We start from the raw sequence: 24415 nt of genomic DNA, 5'->3' as shown, positions 1-24415 counted from the left end.
AAAAAAAATTCTCCCCCACTCCCACCTAACCACCCCATCCCATCTAACCTATTGCCCTTTCTCCTTCGTCTTCTTCTCTGTCACTCCGCCATCGCCATTCACCATCGATTTCTCCCGCGATAACCAAAAAAAAAATATCTCCCCCACCCCTTCCTGAATACACCCACCAAATCCTTTCCTCTTTTTTTTTTTCTTCCCGTGTTACTCAAAATAAGAATAATCGACATCGATAAATTATTTCGAAATTGAAAACGAAGAGAAATCAGAATTATAGCAAAAAAATTTATAACATTTTTAATAAGTTTAATGAATGGTGATGGTTGCTCGATCGGAGTTATTGAAAATAAAGATGCACAAATGTTGATCGACTTTTTAACTCCAATGGTCAATTTTTTTTCTTCTTCTTGCAAATTCAACAGGCAGTTTGTTTGCAAATTTAGCAGGCAGTTTGTTTACCAAAAATGAAGAAAAAAAATGCCAAAACAAAAGACGAGAGAAATTTGAAGTCTTGAAAATGATGGGTTGAAGAAGAAGAAGACTTGTACATGGGTGTGAGGTTGGTTTTTTTTTTTTTTTTATGAATTAAAAGATTAATGTTTAATTAAATTGATTTTTCATTTATTTAGTCAATGCATGCAAGTGTCAAGAAAGTAGGTACAAATTTACTTTAAAAAAATGTATTCACACGCTCATCAGTGAGATACACTTATTTTGTCACATCAGCGTTTTGTGTTTAATAGGTACATGTCTTGAACAATTTAGGTATTCAATAGGTACAAGTCTTAGTTCAGGTGTCCAAGTGAATTATGCGGACAACTTTAAGGGGTCGTGGATGACTTAAGCCGATAGAACTTTAACTTACATGCATCGACTACGTATGATTTGTAGTAAATAATAAATAGTTTGAGATAATTATGTTTAGAAATTATGACAAATTATTGGAGATGGATGGAGTAATATATAATTCTCGAGGAAATTATCTAAAAACAAAATTATAGTACTCTCTCTATACATATTTACTTATTCATTCTCGACTCACTTGACGCATCTTGTAAAGAATAATAAATAGAATAATAATTTTATTAATATTATCTTTTAATCATGATAAATTCAATGTTTTTAAAATGCATTGAGAAAGTGACAAATTTTCTCATGATTTTTCAAATTGATCAAGTAAAAATGACAGTTATTTTTAGTATAGTAAACAAATGAAAGTATAAGAAGAATAAATTTATAATTTGTCAACTATATTTATTGAATAAATATATAAACGAATAAACTGACAATCATGAAAAGAAAAATGTTGTCATCTTTTTCCACTCAAAAAGGGAGTCTAATTAAAATTAATAAACAGACACTAATTAAGGTCTTGAAAAGCTACCTTTGGAGGTTTTTTCGATGGTTTTTATGAATATTAGATAAAAATGCATTCGCAAATGCGTTTAAGGTACATTTTAACAATTTAAAGAGATTTTTTTTTACTTTTTTCTCATATTATCTTTGGTATAAATAACTACATATAAAATAGTAGTAGTTAAATTTAGAGTTCCAAAGTATATTAGTAAAGTTAGTTTAGTAAAACACAATTCTAATTAAAATTTTCTTAAGAGGTGTGTCCGGTCAATAGGGATCAAGTAATACAAAATGAAAAGAGTATATTCAACTTTCATCCGAGTCGTATTTAAATGAGTTGTGCATAACTCTATCGATTTTGGTGTTGAGCTGTGTTTTTTTAATTTTTATTTAAAAAGCTCTTAGGTGTATGCCCCAATTAAATTTAGGTTCACACGACCTCAAAGTGAATTTTGAACTCTCTTAACTACTTATCCAATCTCTAGTCTTGTGTCCACAACATTCAAAATCTATATATATACATAAACACTTTAAAAATAATTACCCTACATATACTGTGTAATTTTTGTTGAGGGGGTTCAGGCGAACACTATGGCAACCCCTAGATCCACCCCAATTCAAGATCACAAAATTTAAAAGTCTTCTTTATTTTCTTGAACTCCATGTCAAATAGGAATTAATTGAAACTGAGGGAGTAAGTGCAACAAACAAAAGTATTCTTTAAGTCATAAAATTGAAAAGTGAAAAGTGACTATTAGAACAAGTATTAATTATGAATCATACAGATTAAATCAACAAGATAAATATGCAATTCATAAGGTTTTTCCTTGTCCCCAGTATCATATTGCTAGAATTATTATGTTATGTACTTGTTGAAGAAATATCAATTTTACATTGAGGCATTAAGGACAGCATCACCAAGTTCCACATTCAAATTTCTTGCTGAAGGCAATCCTGCAACCACACTATGTTCAATGCCACACTCATTTGTTCCTCTCCTGATCTTGAAGTATCCATCCTATCATCATGGAGAGATAGAGTTTAACTTATGTGCACTGACAATGTACGATTTGTAATAAATAACTTGCTTTAACCGGTGGATATACTATTTACGTTGTCAGTATATATAAGTTAAAAGGTGTATAGATATGTGTGTGTTAGTGCATGTTCAACAAGAAGTGGTGAGAGCATAAGGAGAAAATCAAGGATATAACATACTTCACCCCAGCCTCTATTCCAAGAATTAACAATGAGCTGCAAGAAGATATAAAGAAGGTGATTAAATTTTTGACAAAATGGTGTATGATTTTCGATAGAAAATAGAAGACGATAACTTGAACACATCAACGTACCCAATAGTCCTCTCCTTGCTCACTAGTTCCCCATCCGATAAGCTTAACAGCGTGGCCTCCCATGTTTCCCCCTGTAACATGCTTGTAAACTCCTGATTTGTAGTGAGCAAAATCCTGTGATTGACGAAAAGTTTTAAGTTATTCAGTACCGGGAAGTGCTGCTAGTAAAAAGAGACAACAAAGGTTATATAAGCTTAGACAATGTGTTATTTGATAACTGTATGATATAATCCTTCTCCTTGTTACCTCGTAGACAGTAAAAGAGACCTCAACTGGTCCATTTTTGTAAACTTCCGCCATGATACTCTGGGGATTATGGCTGACCCTGTAAGCATTGACACCGTAGTGCTTTGATTTCCTCCACAACACGTTCCCCTTGACACACTTCCTATGACATTTTGGAGTAGGGTATAGCGGTTCGCAACCAGGGTGGGAACATCCAGTAGTGTCGAAGTAAGGATCACACTGCCAGCATATGCTCAATTTGTTAGTGATTGATCGTAAAGAGCCATACTACTCTAGATGGTTTTACAGAAAGCTGTAATTTCACTGAGGTGCCAACAAGTCACCATTTACCTCTTCTGTGACCACTCCCCTACGTTTAAAGTATCGCCATGCTGCTATAGGATATCCACCATCACAACCACTCCCGCATAAAAAGCCACAGCACGCTAACAGATCATTTACAGACAGAGAGATACTCTGCATTACACATTAAAAGTTAAACATCAGTGACTGTAACTGCAGTCAAACTAAACAAGTTTGTGTGCTAAGATGAGGTGGTGGTTACGTGCTTGGCTCATAGTCATGACATAGAATTAGGCTCACACATGAGAGGGCGTGTTGAATTAGGCACGTGAAATGTATCATTTCTAACAGTTTAAATTAGGTAGTCACATAGTTCAACAGAACTTACCAAATTATAATGGATACAGAAACGATCAGACAGCGACTCAACAGCACCAAAAGCCCAACAAGAACCGCAATGTCCCTGAAATATATAGGATTAGACCACTAGAGAGAACCTGCAATGTGCCATTTAGCACATTTAATAGAAAGAAACTAGACCAGTAGCAGAAAATCACCTGATCTGTGATGCAAATTTGTCCCGGTGATTGATGTGCAAAGATGAAAAACATTAGAATCTCCATTATAGAATTATAGCTAGAAAGGACGGAGCAAGGAAGTGAAATAACTGACCTAGAATTTTTCCAATTGTGCTGCATTGAGGCCAAGCCTTTCGTGCATCAAACTCTTTTGGCAACTCCTTAAGTTTTGGATGAGTTAGAACAGGAATTCCCTCCAAATCACCTTCTCTTGCAGGCTTAACTCCAAGAAGGCGCTTAAATTGGGAAACCTGTGACAACCAAGTATCGACATAATTATAAATGCATGTTTTCGGTGTATAGCTGCAAAATCGAATGGGGAAGTATGAAACATCCCACTAAAAGAAAATGCAACTGTCACTGGTTAACAACATGTCATATGTTCAAGGTTACTGATCCCACTTTTTACAGGAAATTAGGGGTAGTTATCTTACTTTTACACTGTTAGCGTTTAGAAGTTTTAGTATTTAGCTATATGATGGTCTCACCGTGAAATTCGATAATTGAGGGTTGAATGCAGCTTTCCATCCAGCTTCGGCATTCTCATTGACTTGTTTGACGATCGAGTCCTACATTATCATCCAAAAATTAAGGTGTCTCAATTTTAAATTCAATCTGAGCACAATGACAATAACATCTTCTTGAATCATGAACAAAAGAGCATACTTGAAGGATTGCAGATTCAAGTTTAGCTTCAGATATTGGCTTCTCTGCAGCAACCTGCTTTCAAAGAAGACAGCATTACAATACTCTTAGCCTGAATATTTCTTTTTGACAAAAATATGTAGCTAATACATCATACAACTAAAACACTACAACATGGGGAAATTATGACGAAATATAGAGCAAGCAGAAGTTGTAACTAGTCAACTATTTCTTCTCTTCTACTTCCTCTCATGTAGACTCATGTATATATAGAAGACATAATATATAAACAGACACTGAAACACGGCCTCAGCTGACAAGTGAACACTCCAATTTGAAAGTGCATATTAGACAACTCAACTTGGTCTCAATTGGCAACAAAACAGTCCAACTCGTACCCATTGCGTCTCATGGACATCTGACATGATACATGAGTTTTGGAGGTGTCCAGGTGATCATTTTGTAAGTTGGAGTTTTCAACTAACGCATTGGAGACGAGTTGAGGTGTCCAGATGTACATACTCAAGGTTATAGGGCTTACTTGCCGGGACCAAGTTTGAGTGTATGTTTATGTATAAAGACTTATATAGAAACATGTAAGTTAACTAGTACATAAGAATTTCTCATCAAACCATATGCTGAAGCAGCAAAAACATGTCTTTACTTTCTTTTATTTTCCATTCTGTAATCAGAAAATCATAAAAATTCATTTATGTTCATCATTTCAAGTCAAAGTTGAACTAAAGCATATGAAGTCCAAAATACTCAACAATCTATGATCTTTCTCAAGAAATAGCAAAAGGCTACTCCATGTAATCATCAAAAACTAACAATCTAGACCATCTAAACCATAGCGCCGAGGGTCTATTGGAAACAGTCTTTCTATCTTACAAATGACACAAAGGTCGAAGTAAGCTCTGCTTACATCCTATCTTATCCTACTCTCCCCGGACTCTACTCGTGGAATCACACTAGTATGTTGTTGTTTATGAAAAATTCATTCAATCTAGTTCAAATGATTTATCTAAAAATCCAATAAACTCAAACTTCTAGCTACGTCTCTGATCTAAACAAGACCATCAATTTAATAAGCAAGAACAATCCAAAAAAGATCATAAAAGATAGTACTATAGACATGTTCATTAAAATTGCAGAAACAAACCTGTAAGATCAGGATAAAGAAAGCACCCAAAAGCAAAGGAGTTATTAAAGACTTCAAAGTCAAGGCCATCTTTTTTTTTTCTTTAAAGCTTTCCAATTGTGTTGTGGAAATGGAGGAATCTCAAAGGTATTTATAAAATAAAGAGGAAAAAAAAGAAAAAGAGAATAACAACCAATTTTATTGGCCCATTCTCTGACAATATATAAAAAAAACGACTTTATCAAACAAGAAGATGATGTCTACTTGTGGTTGGTTTTATAAGATATTTTTTTGGATTAAAGAATTTTGAGTGTTTTACCTTTCCCAAAAGTCTAGTTCAACTTGGTATGTTAGGTATTCCAGTTGGACTATTTCACAAGCAATACTGCCCCACCCTATGGGGATAAGAAATAGGTTATTCATGTGAATACGATGTTTGGTTGATAATTTAGAAATTCGTTATAAATTGTATAATGCACGATATAAAATGAAATAACTCAAACATAAATAACTAATTTTTGCCTAATGAATACCCGTGTATACATAAATTCTTTCATAACTAATCTCTATATTATTAATACCTGCATAATTTTAACTAGCTACCAAATAACTCTAAAAAAATTCTTTATATAATAAAAATCTTATAAGTTAAAATATATTATTTTTTTTATAGAAATTTTGAAGTCTCCATGCCAGATTGCTTGAGGAAACAGACTTTACATGTGCAACCACAGTCGATATTCATATTTAATTTAATTGCAGTAACAAGCTGGATAAACAATTTGAGAAAGTAAATGAAACGTAAAAATTAATTTGAAAATTGGAGTGATATTGTATTATTGAAGTATAATTAAATTATTCCAAATCAATCAATATCGTGAAATTGTAAGGGATAACACTGGTTTTGGACCAATATGTAATTGTGATGTGACAGAATCATAATAGAATTTGATTAAGTCACGTTTCATCCAAAGTCAGAGATATTACAAAGTAAAATTCAAACTAATTTTTTGTTTAGATTTTCTTTTTGTTTAGTCAGGTGTACAATTTTCCTTCACAAAGTGTGTAAAAAAAAACTACTTCTATCGTGTTAAATTAATTGTCATATTTCATTAAATTTCTATCAATAATTTAAAATGTTATTTTTCTATCAAATTATCACCCTTACTTTTCATCTCTTTTCCCACCAGTAATGTTTTTTTTTTCTTTTCCTCTTTCTTTTGATTGATTGAGAAAGATCTAAATAAATATCATATCTTTCGAAAATTATACGTAATTTTGTTTTCTCAAACGCATCTTATATTGTTGTTTATTTTCTATATAATAAATAATGATAGTGAGCAGAAATAACTCTTTTAAGTTTATAGACGGTGAGCACCTTTTGTCTAATTTAACTGTAGATTTTATAAAGAGCTAAATCTTTTTGTAGGAAAACTTATTTATAGAGGTGTTGCATCGGATGTTCCCCTTTCTTTAAAAAGAAAAATTAGGGCTAGGAAGGAAAAATAAGGGGGTGATTATAAGGTAGAGAATCGTACACTCATCAATAAGATAAATTTATGTAACTAAGCAACTGAGATACTAAAATTCTCCTTATTAAATGTTACTCAATAAAGGAACAATTATGTTTTTTGAATTTCTCACAAGATAGACAAATATCCACATTATTAAGGCCCGACTTAATCTAGATTCAAGTAATTTATAGTGGAAACTTTGAATTGTACATCTAATTAAATCCACAAGATGAAAATGCAATTTAGGTGTCATTTGGTAAAATACATTAGAAAAAATAATGCATGCATTCACAATGTGTATTATTAATATCATGTTTCATAGTACATTTTTTCACCCTATGTATAACTAATTCAATACTTTATTTGTCTCTCAAAACTTTTTCCATGTCCTTTCTACCATGTTTGTGGATGGTATTTTTGTACACAAATAATTTATTTTAGAAAGTATACAATACATGTTATTTTAAATGCACCAAAAATAATCTTATCAAAACCAATACAATCATAACTAATACTATCATTATTAATGTAAACATTACTAATACATCACATGCAACATTATTCTTATACACACTATCAAAGGACTTCATAAATTGCATAGACTTTGGTAGTAGTATTATTTAGTGTCCTGTTGATGACGTAGCATTTTACATTGATACATTAAGGAAATCATCATCAAGTTCCACATTTAGATTTCTTGCTGAAGGCAATCCTGCAACTACATTAGATTCAATGTCACACTCATTTGTTCCTCTTCTGATCTTGAAGTACCCATCCTGGCATACACACACAAACACACTAAGGCAAAAAGCTTATAGAAATATAATACTACTAACTTTTTCGCTCATGTAAATTGGGAGTTGATTTCTCATATAGTCACTCAACGAGCCGCTATTATCTCAAGAAGTCGCTTTCATATAAGATAATAAGTATTAGTTGAGTGACCATCTGAGAAATCAACCATATAAATTCAATAAGGACATACATCACCCCAGCCTTTGTTCCAAGAATTCACAAGAAGCTGCAGAAAAAAAGAAGAAGCTGATGATTAACTATTGATAAGTTAACATAATCTTAAGTAGGTACTAATAGTTACAACATACCCAATAGTCATCTCCTTCCTCACTAGTTCCCCATCCGATGAGCTTAACAGCATGGCCTCCGATATACTCCCCTGTTACGTGCTTGTAAACTCCTGACTTGTAGTGAGCAAAATCCTGTGATCGACGAAAAACTTCAACAAATTAATCCTTATTCTAGGAAAGGAAAATATTAACCCTTACATAACCAAGTAACTTATGCTACTGCTCTGTGCTAAGCAATCTACATTGTACCTAAAAGTATTTCGCCAGTAAATACCACACAATGTTCACAGAATATACAAATACTTATCATTCATTCTTACCTCATAAACATTTAAAGCAACCTCAACTGGTCCATTCTTGTAAACTTCTGTCATGATACTGTATGGATCGGAGCTGATCATGTATGCATTCACACCGAAATGCTTGGACTTACTCCAGAGTAGATTCTCCTTAACACACTTCCTGTTGCACTGTGGGGTGGGATATATAGGTTCACAACCAGGGTGGGAACATCCAATATTATCGAAGTAAGGGTCACACTGCAAGAACAAGTTTTACTAACTTATGAGTCGTTGAGCATATCCCTCTGAGGTGACTAAGTCGAAAAGAATATTATTTACCTTTTCTGAGACCACACCCTTGCGGATAAAGTACTGCCATGCTCTTATGGGAGATCCACCATCACAGCCATTCCCACAAGAAAAGCCACAGCATGCTATTACATCATTTACGGATAGAGATATATTCTACATCACACATCAAAAGCAAATCATCAAAGATCATCGTTGTAATGAAACCTTGCAAGTGTTTCTTTGATTAACATGAATTTACCAAGCCATAATGAATACAGAAACGGTCAGAAAGTGATTCAACAGCGCCAAAAGCCCAACAAGAACCGCAATGTCCCTGGAATATAAAGGATAAGACCACTATAGAATCTGGAAAGGGCATTTAGCATTTTCAAGAGTGAGACTAAATAGGTAAGCAAGAGCAGTCACCTGATCTGCAATGTAAGGTACAGAAAACATCAGCATTGTACTAATCAGAATATAGCATAGAAGGACCAAACAATAAGATGAAGAAACTGACCAAGAATTTTTCCAATTGTGCTACATTGAGGCCAAGCTGTTCGTGCATCGAACTCTTTTGGTAAATTTTTAAGTTTTGGATGAGTTAAAATAGGGATGCTCTTAAGATCACCCTCTCTTGGGGGCTTAACTCCGAGCAGGCGCTTAAATTGAGAAACCTGTGAAAATAGGAGCCATGCAGGATGAGATATCCCTCTAAAACTGTTATTAGTTATAAATATATAAAGATCTTACTGTGAAATTCGAGAACCGAGGGTTGAATGCAGCTTTCCATCCAGCTTTAGCATTTTCATTCACCTCTTTGATGATTGATTCCTATATGATCATCCAAAAATCTCTCTGAGTTTTAAAATTGAAGGAGCAAGGACAGTAAGCTATAACATGAATCATGAAAAGAAGAATATACCTGAAGGATTACGGATTCACCTTTAGCTTCAGCTATTGGCTTCTCTGCAAAAACCTGCTTTTATTTCCTTAAGAACAAATGATAGATCTAGCAATTGTATTCATCAATGAACAACACTAAAAGATAAAAACTTTTTGAGAATAGGCTTGCAAAAGCTTCATACACTATCTCTTTAGCTGAGCAAGCAGACTAGTACATACTACATGACAAGAGGGTGTTGCTCGGATGGAAAACACCCCTCACTTCCAACCCGAAAGCTGTGAGTTCGAGGGAGAAAAAAGGTGGAAGCTCCTAGGGAAGGGTTTAAAAAAACGGCAAAGGGTCAAATATACCCTTGTACTACTGCAAATAGTTTACATATACCCCTCGTTATACTTTCGGGCTAAATATACCCTTACCGTTATAATTTAGGCCAAATATACCCCTCATCTGTTAAATATTTGAATCTCAATCTTAAATTAGACAAGTGGAGGGTTGGGATTAATTTGAAGTACCCATATTCTTTTTGTCCAAACCACCACCCAAAATAACTCATAACCCAACCCAAATAAAGCTTCTAATATCAACATACAACAATGGAGTAATGCCACGAAAATAACAATCTTCGATTCAATTTTGACCGCTTCAATAATAACCGTATTCATATAAGTTGATGATTCTCAACAACCGAACACACACAATCACTTCAAAATCTCAACAACTTGAAATTTTGATGAGTCAATAGTGAAAAATTATTGAAGAACTTAGAATTTTTTTTAAACTCATCGTCAAATTTAAAGAACCCAAAAGGCCAAAACTGAATTTAGCTCAATAATATCCGCCAAGAGAAAATCTCAGCTAAAAAAAATACTAATCCAAATAATTTTCAATATTCCATTGATTTACAACAACTTCCATTCATAAATTTTAGAAGTAATTCAACCATAAATATGAATGTCGATTCGAAGACCCAACAATTTCGCTTCCTACTTCTCCACCGAATGTGCCTTATAATTTTAGCGGGTGAATCGAGACTAATGAAATTTCAAGCACCATATCAGTTGAACTTTCAAAAATTTCAGAATCAAACCCAGACAATGAACTCAATAAGAACAACATACGGTGAACTATTTTTAAAAAGTTCAGAATTTTTTTCAATGTTTTGTATTTTTGATTGGCAAAACAAATGAAAACAATAATTATAAAAACCAAATTCATGTACTGCGCGAAGCTAATCAATTAGTAATGTTTTTGACAAACTGGTTGTGCTTTTGTTTGTTTATAAATGGGTTTGGGCAAAAAAGTGTTTAAGTGGGTTATTTTGGGTGTTGGTTTGGACAAAAAGATATGGATACTTCAAATTAATCCCAACCCTCCACTTCTCTATTTTAAGATAGAGATTCAAATATTTAATGGATGAGGGGTATATTTGGCCCAAAGTATAACGGTAAGAGTATATTTGGACCAAAAGTATAACGAAGGTCATTTAAACTATTTCTAATAGTACAGGGGTATATTTGACCCTTTATCGTAAAAAAAACATAGTCCACTTATTTCTTCTCTTTTTTCCCCTTTTCCTACTTCTCCTACTGGCCAGTTTTCAAGCAAATATCACAGCAGAAAACTGTTCTCACTCTAGGTTAGTTTAATTTCCTAGTCATAATACTCAGATTCATTAAGCACACAGCCACAAAGCCTACAGGTGAACTATGGAAGTAAGTCTTGTCTTACAACTAATTAGCTACCAATTAGTCATAAATGTTACATGTAATCACATTTGTTCAATTATAGTTCTATACAAGAGGAGAAGGAGAGTCTAAAATTGTCTCCATGTCAGCTATAGATCAGAAGTTCGAGCCGTAAAACCAGTCATTGATCAGGGGTAGGCTACCTACATTACACCAATAGGAGTGCAGCACCTCCTGGGCTGCTACATGAACACGATGCTTAGTGCACTCAATCTGTGAAGATATAACACTTGGGCCTAACTCAATCCCAAACGCTTGCTCATGAGAGTAGGATTGCTCGAATCCAAATAAGGAGACCACTGGTCAATTCCCCAACCAATGTGAGACTTTTACCCGCTCTAACATCCCTTCACGCTCAGGCCCAACTGGAGCGTGGACTGGGAGCCCAAACGGGGATAATGCTGCAAAATTAAGTCAATATTTCTGTTTTTACACTAATCTATAATCATGATGCTAAAGTCAAAATCAGTATAAACTAAAATCCATAGTAAATATTATGCAAGAAGTGAGAAATACTATAGAGAGGTTAATAGAAGCAAGAACCAAACCTGCAGGATAAAGATAAAGAAAGCACACAAAAGCAATGGAGTTGCTAAGGAAATCTTGGTCATGCCCATTTTCACCTTTTTTTTTTCAGTTCCACTAGTGATTGGAAACTCAAAGAAATATGTAGTAGATACAAGATATTAAGAAAAACATGGAACGAAAGACAAGTAGTGGCCCACTCTTTGACATACACTAATTATTTGACTATATATCAAGCTAGCAGTAGAGATGATATTTTTTGTTACTCATATTAGAGCCGATTATTTTAAATTCGCATCGTGTAGGGCCTAGGGGAGCGTTTCCTACCAACCTAACGGAGGAGCAACTCATCCACTTCACCATATTAGATGATATTGATTAGTGAAGAATTAAAAAATGAAGATGTTGAGATACTTTCTTTGGATGCTTTTGTAGTGAAGGAATCAATTTAGCTAGTTTTACTTTTACCTTTCCCACTAGCTAATTGTACCTTGTAACAATTTAAGTTTTTTTGCTTTGGGGAACAAATCTAATAGTTGTCTCCCCAGTGCCCCATTGAGAAATAAAACTTACTAATTCTAAATCAAAGGATTGAGAATTCAATGGTATTATAATGTAAAAAAATTAAACCATCATCTGCTTTATATGATAATCGAATAAATTGTAATAATAAATTGTTTTTTAAGAAACAAATACTAAAAGATGAATTTGTCAATCAACAACCATTTTGATTTTTATGCAATAAGACACATTATAATGGGTAAATATTTTAGATAACACAAATATAGCTTATCTATAATTATGTGACTGAAGATATATTGTTTACTACATAACAGAATTTATCATTTTCAACTTTTCCTAAGCCAAAGAAATCAATTGAAATACACCTAATATTTTAATTGTTGTTATTTTTAGTTTTATTTATTACTCTCTTCTTCTTTTTGGCTCCAATGGGAAGGATGTGGAAAAAACGTGATTCAGATGCACAATTTTGGTGAGTTCACAAAAAAAAAAAAAAGGTGTGCTATCTACGTGCCATAACGAATAAAACAGTGACACGTACCCTTATCTTTGTCTATTTTTCACTGGTATCATACTTTTTCTATTTTTTTCATTTTATTTGAAAATAAGTAGTGTTATAAAATTTGAAGAACTTAATCTTATTTTTTTCAAAATTATCTTTACTTGCATTGCTAAAACTTGTGAATTAGCTTTTCTTTGATCAAAATATAATTTAGTAAAATTACTCCTTATTTTTTAGAAATGAATATTTTTTTAAGAGATGTGTCCAAATTAAATATAGCCCTTATTTTGGAAGGAAAAAAGTACACTATGATATGAATATTTACTATTTTAGTATAGTATAATACTTATACTAATTAATATTTAGTATTAGAATTTAAAAATTATTTTTGAAATAGCGTACAAAATAAAATAAACAGTACGAGAGACAACTAAATTAGTGAAGTCTAGCTCTATTGTCGGATAATTGAACAGTACGAGAGTTTTTATTTTGTAGTACAATACTTGCAAGGCACCATGGAAGCATGCTGCAGATTTGGCAACTTTTTATGGTTGGAAAACCCTTCTACAGTCTAAAGCTTTGTTTCTTGCAAAATTATTTAGGCCAATATTAAATTTAACGTTTAATTTCGTATTAACACAAGAAATCAGTATATAATAATTCATGATTCATAATCAACACTGCTGGAACGAGGTGTACATGTCCAAAGGCAAAAAAGGAACAATCGCTTGGGAATAATTTTACATCTATGAAGCTAAAAAGCACAAAATCTAATCAAGGTGAAGAAACACATTAAATTTTAAAGCCAGAGCAATATAAATGAATACACACGCAAAATTATCAATCGCCAGCACTCTTGCTGGGTGCAGCATCTGCTGAACTGTAAGCAGCATCGGCCGAGGTGGTGTCCATGTCATTAAGACCCAACTCCTCGTTTTGGTCCCACGATCTAACGTACTCTTCAACTGCAGTATTGGTGAAATATGTTCACAAATGAGCAAAATTTAACACGCTTATTATTGTCAATTAAAGGAGGTTTGTGTAAGAGAGGGAAAGCAAAAGATCCACAAACTTCAGGTTTCTTCTTTAACAACAGCACACCCAGTGCAAGGGGTCTGAAGAAGGTAAGAGCGTACACAAACCTTACTTAAGTGCAAAAATGACTTACATGTCAACTGTTTGTCATCCTTGAGATCATCAGTCGCAGGTGCAACAAAAGAATTTGCAAGTGCATCATCGATGATCAATGTCCACGGCTGTTCCAAGCTCAAAAGCTGTGGAATGTTTGAAATGAAAAACAAAAAATATATTAAATAAATAAATTTGGAATGGAATTACATAGAGGAAGTTAAAAGGAGACTTGTATTTGAAAATACGGATTGTATCTTTACATCTCGGTCATGGTACCAAAAATGGTTATAACCACCTAAAATAGCTCCTCTGAAGAAGGTTAGGGGTAATTGGGGCATGCTGGTGTAATTATTTTCCACAAACATTTTCGTAGAACCAGGTGATTCACATCTCATAATCTTGAATAGAAATGAAACTCTTAACGGAGAAATCACATATAAGATTAAACAATATATGATATAGCAAGTAAGAGGTATCTCTCCACATTTACCTCGTCTAGTCTTGCTCGGAAATCCAACCACTTGCTCTTCCTGTCTTCCTCAAGACTGTCACCAAATGTGAATCCATGTATTCTCTCAAGACCTACATTAAAACAAAAGGTTCACTTAAGAAGAAGTTTAAATGACATATTAAAAAAGACCAAATGCAGATACCACAAAAGAATAAGGTTCATTCAGATTGAAAAAGACGATTCAGTGGTCCATGTGAACTAATATAGAGTACATCTCAAGAGTTGAGATATTGATTATACAAATGCCATTTGAGACAAGAAATCATTCAGTTAACAGACACAAAATAAACAAAAGAAGAAATCAGAAACATGTCAAGACACTTGAATATGACGACTGTAGATTCACAGTAGTTCAATTGAAGCTCGACCTTTGGATGAGCTTGAAAATTCAAGTATGCCTCACTGAATAATCGATGCACTGAATATGCATCCACAGATTATCATCCAAGAAACAGAAACAAGGAAAAGGAGGAGAAAACAAGGTAAAACAAGATACTCACTTTCGCTGATCTTTGTGATTAAACCCTCAACTGTCGTCACCATTCCACCCAAAGTGCCACTAGTAAGCTCCAACTCAAGCTCGGGAATTTCTACTCCAGCACTATCCGACTGGTAAATATAAAACAACAATTTGGAGTCAGGAATGCAAACAAACAGAGTGGGTGAAACAGTTAAATGGCTCCAAGCCATTAAAAAAAAACTATTTTCCTATTTGTAATATGTGTGATATCAAGCAGATTCAAGATAATTAGGTCTCAACAGTTGTAATGAAGGTACTGCATAGTTGAAGTATGATACTGTCAAGTAGAACTTGTTAAAGAAGTTGTGCTTCTTCAATTTTATTTTTTTTATGCATCAGAAGAAGATGCCTGCTCTTGAACATGATCTTGATGCTGTCTGTCCTCTTCTTATTCTTTTTATTAAACTATGAGCGTCTCGGTTGAATCAAACTAGTATTAAAGCACAAAATTCACAACAAAACCACTAATATAAGGAGAAAGGAAATGGACAAAAAATCCTGAATAACCCTACCTGCAACCTCCGACCACCACAAACACCAGATAATCTGCCACCAAAGTTTAGGCAGATGGGAAGAAATCACCTGTTTTTATCTCTGTTGGGATTTGAAACCTGCTCATCAAGTTTTTCACCCACTTCACACCCTTACCCTTAGATGTTGTGGTGCTTTGCTAGTTTTTTTTTTGGTCTTGAAAAAATAACTCTCTGATCTGATGTTGGAATGTTGGAAGTTGATACTGTTTGTTCATTAGTTTTTCTTTGTTTTTTTTTTTTTTTGACAAGTTTAAAGTTTTATTTAAGCAGTACCAAGATGGTACAGAAAGGAGCAAAATACAGAGAATAAAACACAGCCTACTACACTCTCCTTCCTAACAAGGTCTAAGAAGTCCATATACTGATTCAGATTCACTAGTAGGCCACTTTTACACCAAAGTACAAATTAGTTTTTTCTTTGCCACCCATCATGTTATTCTTTCGCTTTTTACTTGTAAAACTCTAAAACTAAGTAATATAATCTTGGGTTATAAGCATGAAACGTATTCCATTTGCAGATACTGTGTCGTGTTTGTTCTTCAAGCATGTTCTCAAATGCTGTATTTACAAATCCACAAGGGAAAGAAATATAACAAAAGGGTCCCAACTTCCAGACAAACAAAGTAAAATCTTGGCGTTCATGCCTACATGCTGAATATTTACATCCTTGCACAACTTTGCTTTCACAGATAGTGATCTTCAAAGTTAGAGAAGTACATGTCACATGTGAAAGCAGTACGCAAATGTGCTTCTTAAGTCAAATATAACAGAGTAAACAAAAAAGTTTTTGTTTTTGTTTTTGGAGAAAGGTAACAAATGAATGATCAACAAAAATAAATAAAAATAAACATAATTAGCTAGTATTTCTGCCAAATATAGGCTGGAGAGTTATACCTTAATCACATCACGACTTAGATCTTTAATGTTTTCCACATGAAGTGTAATTTTCTTTCCCTTTTCAGATATAGGACCACCAGGCTTCAGCTGCAAAGACGAGCATAATCTCATTAACAAAAATTCCAGAAGCTATTCTCTTCTAGTACATGACAGAGATTACCTCAGAGTTGCGATAACCACAAGCATCACAAGAGGATGCCATAACTATTACTTCTTGAAAGTATGGAATATCTTTAAGTGGTCAAGTTCAACAATACCATAGAAGCAGAATCGCTTGCAGCAGATGACAGTAGCAATTCTTATAGAAAATGTTAAATCACAAAGATAAATTAATCAAACCAAATTACACAAAACAACACAATACCAGATGGTAAAAGTTATGTACAGAAAACTGTTACCTTTGTAAAAAAGAAGAAGTTATGTATAGAAAAAAAAAAACTAATAATATGGGGCCAATTCTCTTTACTTGCATCTAATCACTGAAAAGAAGCTCACAATCCCATCCAGATTCTTTTAACTGTTTTAGGATGTCCCTGTTACGGAGATTTAATAACAGAGATGTATAGGGATCCTCCAAGAAATGAAAATCATACGCTAGTACATTTTATAATTAAGCTTATACAATTGTCAATGATTACAAATTCTCATGTTTAATTAGAAGAAGATGTCCTCATAGAACAAAACAAATTTGTAACAAATATAATAAATGATGGGCAACAATTGCAACTATTAGTAATCCCTTCTATTTCGCAGCAAGGGGCTGTATGGGGAGGAATGCAGAAATGAGGTTTTCTATTGTGTAAATGTAGAAAAGGATACTGGTAACAAACATTTTACAGTCACACTTCACCATGCATGCTCCACAAGTTGATGGAAACACCATCACCTGTCAAAAAGAATAAGCAATCAGAAGGAAAGTTTAAAAGGGACAGATATATGTAAGAAACCCCAGCAGGAGGACGTACCTCTTCAGGAGCTGAATATCGAAATAGAGCTTCAGCCATTTCTGCACTGTTACCCTGAGCAATAGCCTGACGTCCCGCTCTTGCTCCAACTGATCCATGTGGTTCATTTAGCAGTCGATGAGGAACATCATTTATCCCCTCACTGGATACCTCATCACTTTGTCCTCCCAGCTGTGATGGGTCAGCAAGATACCCTAAAGCTGCCTGCTGTTCAGGAGTTCGCTCATAGAATGTGATTGTCAATGAGGGATCAGGAGATGGAGCTAACCTGTCATGCATGCATTCACCTGAGCATACAGTTTACAATAATAAAACAGAGTGTAGCTAAAGTAAGCCTACTACTCATACGTTTTATATATCACATACAAAAGGAATGCTAGGTGTTTTGAAGGACAAAATGATAGTTTTCAGAAGATAGAAATGAAATGCTCAAGTCTTTTATTTTTTTGGTGTAAGCAAGAGTTGGTAGGGGAAAGCATAGAGATGGTCGATTTTAAAGGAAACTTGTAATTCTGTATAGCTTTTTGAGGGTGTGCCCACCACCCTGTGGGATGTAAGTTTCCAATTCATCATCCCTTGGATGATGAATTTTTTGTGAATACAAAGTTACCCTTATCTCAAAAAAAAGACACTTTTGAAGTGAAATGGACCTAACTTATACTTTTTTTGCCGTCAAATTAACAAACAGAGTTTTGAGAATTGGACATGGAAAGAGCAGATTGGATACAGAGGATTCATATAGTCAACCTGTATTGAGCCATAGTTAATTGGTTGATTGATTTATGAACAAAGGCAGTCTGCATAAACCAAGCTACACACAATTCTGTTTCTTGTTTACCAATAAAGAAAAGGATTTTTATCCAGATAAAGATGCCTTCAGATAAGTAGTAGCAAAAGATCAGCCACATTACAACTTAACTCAGACTTTTAGATGAAGAAGTTCTTAACTCAGACTTTTAGATGAAGAAGTTATTAAGCGTAATTGTTGCACCTGAAACCTCCATATTTTAAGTGATTAAGGTCCACATGCAGAATTTTGAATTTGGCTCTGCCTATTTGATAAGAGTTATCCTTCCTATAACATCCGTTCTAACAGTATGTTTTCAACAATTCTTATAGGAAGCTTATTTTGTTTCCCCTTCAATTCATCATTTTCATCATTGCTACTTTTCCTACCTTGTATTCACCAATGAAGAAAGAAGGCTAGTTTTAGTTGTTGTATCCGAGACAATTAGTCCGATACGGGATACCAATAGCAGTACCACTTGAACAAGTCTATCATCTAGCAAGTACGGTCCTAATTATCTACATAACTTTTATTATGTAGAGTGGTGTTACCCCCAGTTTGAACATTTGCTTTACACACTACTGTACAACGTACTCAGTACTTCACTTCCCAATTTTATGTGAGTTGAATAAAAACTTTGTTATTTGAAGGACAAGATAAAATCTTAAATACACTAAATCGCTAATCAAAACACACAGAGCAAAGAAACCTCTTAGCACTCAAAAACCATGATCAGAAAGGAAAAAAGAGACAGCAATATGCCACTATTCAAATCAAATCTTTTAAGTCGTTTTTGTGTTCTAATATTCTTCTAACACTTTATTGTGATCATTTCTTGATCTGTATTAATGGCATATGTTATGCCTACATATACACATTTAGTAATGCGATTTCCTTTTCAGAAGATTAACGGCTGGTTCCAAATTTAAACTCCAAAAGTATTTTGGTTCTACTCATCCATCCCCGAAAAGTTCAAAATTTCAGGTAACAGTGTCCAGCAATGCTGCTGATGTTACCATGATAAATCATATGATTGCACAATAATATTTTTTTCTGTTTCAGGCATGAAGCACTCCAATATACAGATAGGGCAACAGCAGAAGTCATAACATTTCTATTGTAAAAAAAATGAGTCTCTTACGGGTTGTCAATGAAGCTGTTACCAGCAGGATCATCAAGAATAAAAGTAAAGGATGAATCTCCTGAAGCACATGCTCTCAGTTTTATCAAGAACTGATCTATTGCTTCAGCCATCTTCGGATCCACTTTCTGCAAGCGCCGTAGAAGGAAATATCAGAATGAGAAAATATAGAGAAAAAGACAAGACCAATGCAAGAGAGCCTCTAAACCAAGAGAAACACTCCACCTTCCGTTCATCTTGAAGAGCCTCCAAACCGTCGGCAGCTCGAATCAGTATGCCTTCTATCTGTAATGTAGCACAGAGATATTTATTAGAACCAGTGGCGGATCTAGGATTTAAAGGTTGTGGGTGCTCACTTCCTTTAACATAAACATGTTAGCAATCACATAGTGCAAGCGTATACTAACTCAAACTCTTTAATAAAAAAAAGTAAACGTATACCTTGCTTTAATGAAAATCTCAAAACCTAATTTCCCTAACCCTTTTTTTTCATTATCTAACTTTAATCAAACCATCAAATCTTATTACCTTGCTTTTGTATTTTGATTTTGAAAAGAAAAAAGCTTGAAGTTTGTTGTTGGGCTGGCTGCTTTCTCTTTGAAACAAGAAGAAGAAGAAGAATGATTTCCTCTTTTTGTTAAAAGAAAAAATTCCATAAAAGTGGGCAGTGAAAAAGGTTTTAAAACATAGAAAAGGTTAAAAATAAAAAAGAAAGAAAAAGTTAGTCACCCTAAACTAATTAAGAATAGGAAAAGTCAAAACAAGTACAAAATTCGGAGTAAAATAAGCCCTTAATTAAAAAAAAGGAAAAGTAAAAAAAAAAGTGCAAAATTCGCTGGAAAAAGTTTTTTAAAAAAAAGAATGGGGCTGATGGGATTCGAACCCTCGCCCTCATGCTTTGCGCGCCTTATTTTTCCAAGTGTTAACCAGTGCACCCACGACTGCTAGTGTTCTATGGGTGCTTATTTTTATTTAATAACGTATTTATCATATTTTCTATATATATATACAAATTTTTTTCCCGAGTCAATGGGTGCTCGAGCACCCAAAATTGACTACGTGGGTCCGCCCCTGATTAGAACAAGAGGCAAGCAATTGAGTATTCTTTTTCCCTTTCTAAAATTTTCTTTATTTGCAGCTGGGAGAACAAAAAACTACTGCTCCTACATCCTTTTTATTTTTGAATCTCCCATAAAACCATAAATTCCAAATCCTAACACACACCACATCAGAATGTAAAAGAAAATTTTGATGACAAGGTTGAAGGTTTCTGAACTACTCGTGCCTAAAATTTCATTAGTGGAACATTGAGATGAAGGCATAAACAAACCATTTAACCACAAGGATAATTTTTTGAAAGGCAAGCTAGTAAAAAGGCACATACCGTTGACAATGATCCACGCTGAGCCTCAGGGGGGATCTCAAAATCTAGTTCGGGTATCTGCACAGCACAACCATAAATTAGTAAGATAATGAATATTGAATACCATAAAAGCAAAGATGTAGCAATCAAGAAATAAATATATGTATAAGTGTAACTCTAGAAAAAGTAGCTCGCTTAGGACCTTAGTCAAAATTTGTTGATCCTTCACTAAGAAGTACAAGCATCCATCTAAATACACATTACTATTCTTGTATCTCATGAATACAACGACATCAAACATGGAGATTTAATAGGTTTAAGTGAGACTCCTAACAAAATAACAAGAGTGTTTAATAGAGTACCTTGATGGTAGCACTCTCAGACTTCACAACTGTTCTGTTGAGCAACTGCAGTTTCAGAATACCACTAAGTCAACATTCGCAAAGAGTTAATTCAAAATTATCATTACCTTAAAACAACTCCTGGATGCACAAAATTCTTCATTTCACAAAAATATGCATAAAGCAGCCTACTACCTCACTAACATTGGCAAGATATCTTTTTCCTCATGAAATGAGTAAAAAAGAATCATGATAAGTATGCAATTACGCACCGCACAGAAACAACAAGACATTATTCCACTTAAATAACAACCCGAGAACTTCTTGGAGAAAAGATAGTCTGGGTTCATTGAAAGATGTAGTAAAACTATTGTAGTAAATTGTATATAGCAACCCAGTGCTTCATCTTACAGCATATAGCAATGCCAACAGATGTATTAGAGAAAATACCTTTTTATCGCCCGATGGAACACGCAAGCTATAGCAACATCCTCGAGGCTGAATCTCTCCAGCGAACTCCACTTCATTATTTCTTTAGAAGGGAAATGAAAAGGGCAGGAAAACAAGGTAAGGTAAGTAATTGATAAGTTACTCCATTTTCCAGTGTCTTCGGAGATGAAATGCCTTACCTTTCACCACAATGTGGACAGTCAAATGCTGACAATAATATCTGGAAGAAGATTAAGATTCCCTTTAGAATGGCGATCATTGATGCAAAACAGAGAGTGTGACAACATTGGTCATACACAAATGAAAACGAGGTTTCTCACACGCTTATCTTTTTCAAAAATTTCAAGAAGCTAGGACTCCTATCCCACATCATGCAGTTCTTTTAATTTTCAAATGTCAAACATAATTCTGGTCAAAATATTGCCTGGTTAGGATTTGATCCAAATTCTGGGAAATGCAACAATACTAGACAATAAGAGTTTTCTTTCTGACCAGAATTTTCTTATTATTTGTATTATGCTTGTCAAAATAGAAATATTGATTAATCAAAACTCTGGTTTGGGTTGAAAAAACAAAATTGTACACAACTATTTGCTTAGAACTATAAGCAAAGAGGAAGGAAACAGCGTACCTTTCTAAAATGTGGAATTAGTGTTAAGAGTAACCTTGTTGTACCCTGTCAACAGAAACAATAAGACCATTACACAAAGAGTCGTATCCTGCTGATAGTTTCCATACAAAACCCAAAAGCAATAAAGCCCAAGAACCCAATAGATTTCCCACCAATGTAGCTCTAACAAAAATTGAAAAGGGGGAAAGGGAGTTTAATGCACCACAATTTATAACCAAAAAAGCTAGCTTTATAGAAAATACTCAGATAAATACTATGTATGAGAATTAAAGAGACTAACCAAAGCATATGAGTTCTTCAATTCAGCACACTTTCATGCTACTACACTTTTAGAACTCTTCTACAGCAATTTTCAAGAAGAAAAAAGCTATAACTTGTCCTTACCCCGACTAACACCCAAAGAAAAAAGACTTGAGAAACACAACATCTCATCAAAATTGTAACTTTATAGCATACACACTCAGTAAAAGTAAATTAACCAACAAAACTTCTACATTCTTCAGCTAAAGCAAAGTTTCCATCTTTTCTATAGTACAAGTTCTAACAAACAAAAAAAGATAAACTTTTTTCATCAAGTAAGGATGGAAAACAGAAAAAACAAAAAGACTCAAGAAGCACATACATTTTCACCACATCGCATACAGAGGCTTTCAACCACATAAAGTGGGGTATCAATCTCAACATCATCTCCGCCTGCTGCAACTGCTTCCACCACCGACCTCACATCCATTATTTGTTCCTTTGGCGCCGCCATTCTTTATAACTACTACTTGTACTGAAATAATCGAAGGGTGAGACAAAAAAAAAAGAGGGTATTTTGTTATTTTCCAATCAACCTTCTCTTCTGCTCTTTAATACTTTTTCGAGAAAAAGCAAAGTTTTGCCAATGGTGGCGGAGAAGGAAAAATATAACTTCTGGAAATTTTTGGGTTAGGCAGTGGAAGAATCGAGTAGTAACCAGAGACTACTGCCTGGAGAACTCATCAGTTAAAAGTTTTTCTAAAGTTATTAACGTAAGCCGTCTTAGCTCAGTGGTAGAGCGCGTGGCTTTTAACCACGTGGTCGTGGGTTCGATCCCCACAGACGGCGGCGGTAGCATTTTTTTGTTCTTATTAAACCTTTTTGCCTCGATAAAAAAAAAAAAAACTACAGTTCAGTTCTTATTAATAATGTCAATTTCATATTTACAACTTAGTTTGAATTATAACCTTTGTTTTGATAAACTTCATGTAGTTCTTGTTAATAATATCAACTTCATCTTTACATTTTAGTTTGATTTATAACTTTTCTTTTGATAAATTCATGTAGTTCTTGTTAATAATATCAACTTCATCTTTGCATTTTAGTTTGATATATTACTTTTATTTTGATAAATTCATGCAGTTCTTGTTAATAATATCAACACATTTTAGTTTTATTTATAACTTTTATTTTTGATAAATTCTTGCTAAAAGTTATCTTATGTTTAACCGAGTTTTTCTATTAATTTAAGTTTTTTTAAAAATATATTTATTAAGTCATTTTAGATGGAATGTCTACTTTATCTATAAGTTCAACAACAATAATATCAAGTGTCGTTTTATAAAATGGGACATGTAATAGAGTATTAAAAATCTTATTCTTACATCATGGAGGTAGATAATTATTTTTCTTAGTACCATGACTCCCTCGTATAAGGTTACGTATTGGTCAGTTCGATTTTGAAGTTTATTCAGTTTGACTTATTAGTTATTGATTGTTATCGGTTTAACCGTTAAGATTTGACACACACCAAAAAAAGGTTAAAAATTACATAAAAACAAAGTGACAAATCAAAATTGTGCACATGAGTTGACAAGCTGCATTTTGCTCAAAACAAGCACCGGTATATTGTAGAATAATCAAGAGTTTGAGGCTATCAGAAATAAAAGTATGAAACTAAAATCTAAATCATATGCCAAATGTAGAATTATAATTCTTTAATTTACTATCAGGTTATCAATTAACACGTTCAGAAAAAAGTTCAAACCGTTAAGAACTGATAACCTGATAACAAAAATAAACAAAACCTTATCGAAATCGGTAAACCAATAACTTATTATCAATCAATCAATAACTTTTATTCAAATTATTGATTATGGCTCAATTTTGAACCGCCCTACTCCGGTAGATATTATAGTTAATGACAATTTTTTTCTTA

At 33.7% G+C, this 24415-nt stretch overlaps 3 protein-coding genes and 1 non-coding gene across 4 annotated transcripts; 1 reads left to right on the top strand and 3 right to left on the bottom strand.

Moving 5' to 3' along the window:
* Positions 1 to 2086: 2086 nt before the first annotated feature.
* LOC125849505 (cathepsin B-like protease 2) lies at positions 2087 to 7069 on the bottom strand. Its single transcript, XM_049529594.1, has 12 exons — positions 7065 to 7069; positions 5619 to 5697; positions 4478 to 4531; positions 4300 to 4380; positions 3906 to 4062; positions 3791 to 3795; positions 3622 to 3696; positions 3282 to 3407; positions 2952 to 3170; positions 2706 to 2819; positions 2572 to 2607; positions 2087 to 2371 (listed from the first exon to the last, which is right to left on the bottom strand). The coding sequence occupies exons 2-12, from the start codon at positions 5685 to 5687 to the stop codon at positions 2243 to 2245; spliced, it is 1065 nt and encodes a 354-aa protein (XP_049385551.1). The 5' UTR covers positions 5688 to 5697; positions 7065 to 7069; the 3' UTR covers positions 2087 to 2242.
* Positions 7070 to 7612: 543 nt separating this feature from the next.
* On the bottom strand, positions 7613 to 12173 carry LOC125849504 (cathepsin B-like protease 3). Its single transcript, XM_049529593.1, has 11 exons — positions 11966 to 12173; positions 9691 to 9744; positions 9519 to 9599; positions 9286 to 9442; positions 9195 to 9199; positions 9028 to 9102; positions 8817 to 8942; positions 8517 to 8735; positions 8215 to 8328; positions 8097 to 8132; positions 7613 to 7887 (listed from the first exon to the last, which is right to left on the bottom strand). Exons 1-11 carry the CDS (start codon positions 12032 to 12034, stop codon positions 7759 to 7761), a joined length of 1065 nt encoding a protein of 354 aa, XP_049385550.1. The 5' UTR covers positions 12035 to 12173; the 3' UTR covers positions 7613 to 7758.
* A 1445-nt stretch (positions 12174 to 13618) lies between these two features.
* LOC125848083 (uncharacterized) lies at positions 13619 to 23116 on the bottom strand. The gene is made up of 16 exons (XM_049527881.1): positions 22859 to 23116; positions 22237 to 22281; positions 21785 to 21825; positions 21606 to 21687; positions 21177 to 21221; positions 20836 to 20892; positions 19677 to 19736; positions 19452 to 19579; positions 17524 to 17791; positions 17378 to 17444; positions 16719 to 16789; positions 16556 to 16645; positions 15109 to 15217; positions 14588 to 14679; positions 14135 to 14240; positions 13619 to 13931 (listed from the first exon to the last, which is right to left on the bottom strand). Exons 1-16 carry the CDS (start codon positions 22988 to 22990, stop codon positions 13807 to 13809), a joined length of 1518 nt encoding a protein of 505 aa, XP_049383838.1. The 5' UTR covers positions 22991 to 23116; the 3' UTR covers positions 13619 to 13806.
* A 137-nt stretch (positions 23117 to 23253) lies between these two features.
* TRNAK-UUU (transfer RNA lysine (anticodon UUU)) lies at positions 23254 to 23325 on the top strand. Its single transcript has one exon. It is a non-coding gene; the product is annotated as a tRNA-Lys (tRNA).
* The last annotated feature ends 1090 nt before the right edge of the window (positions 23326 to 24415 follow it).

Source organism: Solanum stenotomum, chromosome 12 (assembly GCF_019186545.1).
Source record: "Solanum stenotomum isolate F172 chromosome 12, ASM1918654v1, whole genome shotgun sequence".
NCBI classification, from domain to species: Eukaryota; Viridiplantae; Streptophyta; class Magnoliopsida; order Solanales; family Solanaceae; genus Solanum; species Solanum stenotomum.
Note: the sequence above shows the minus strand (reverse complement) of the source record. Positions and strands in the feature narration are given on the sequence as shown.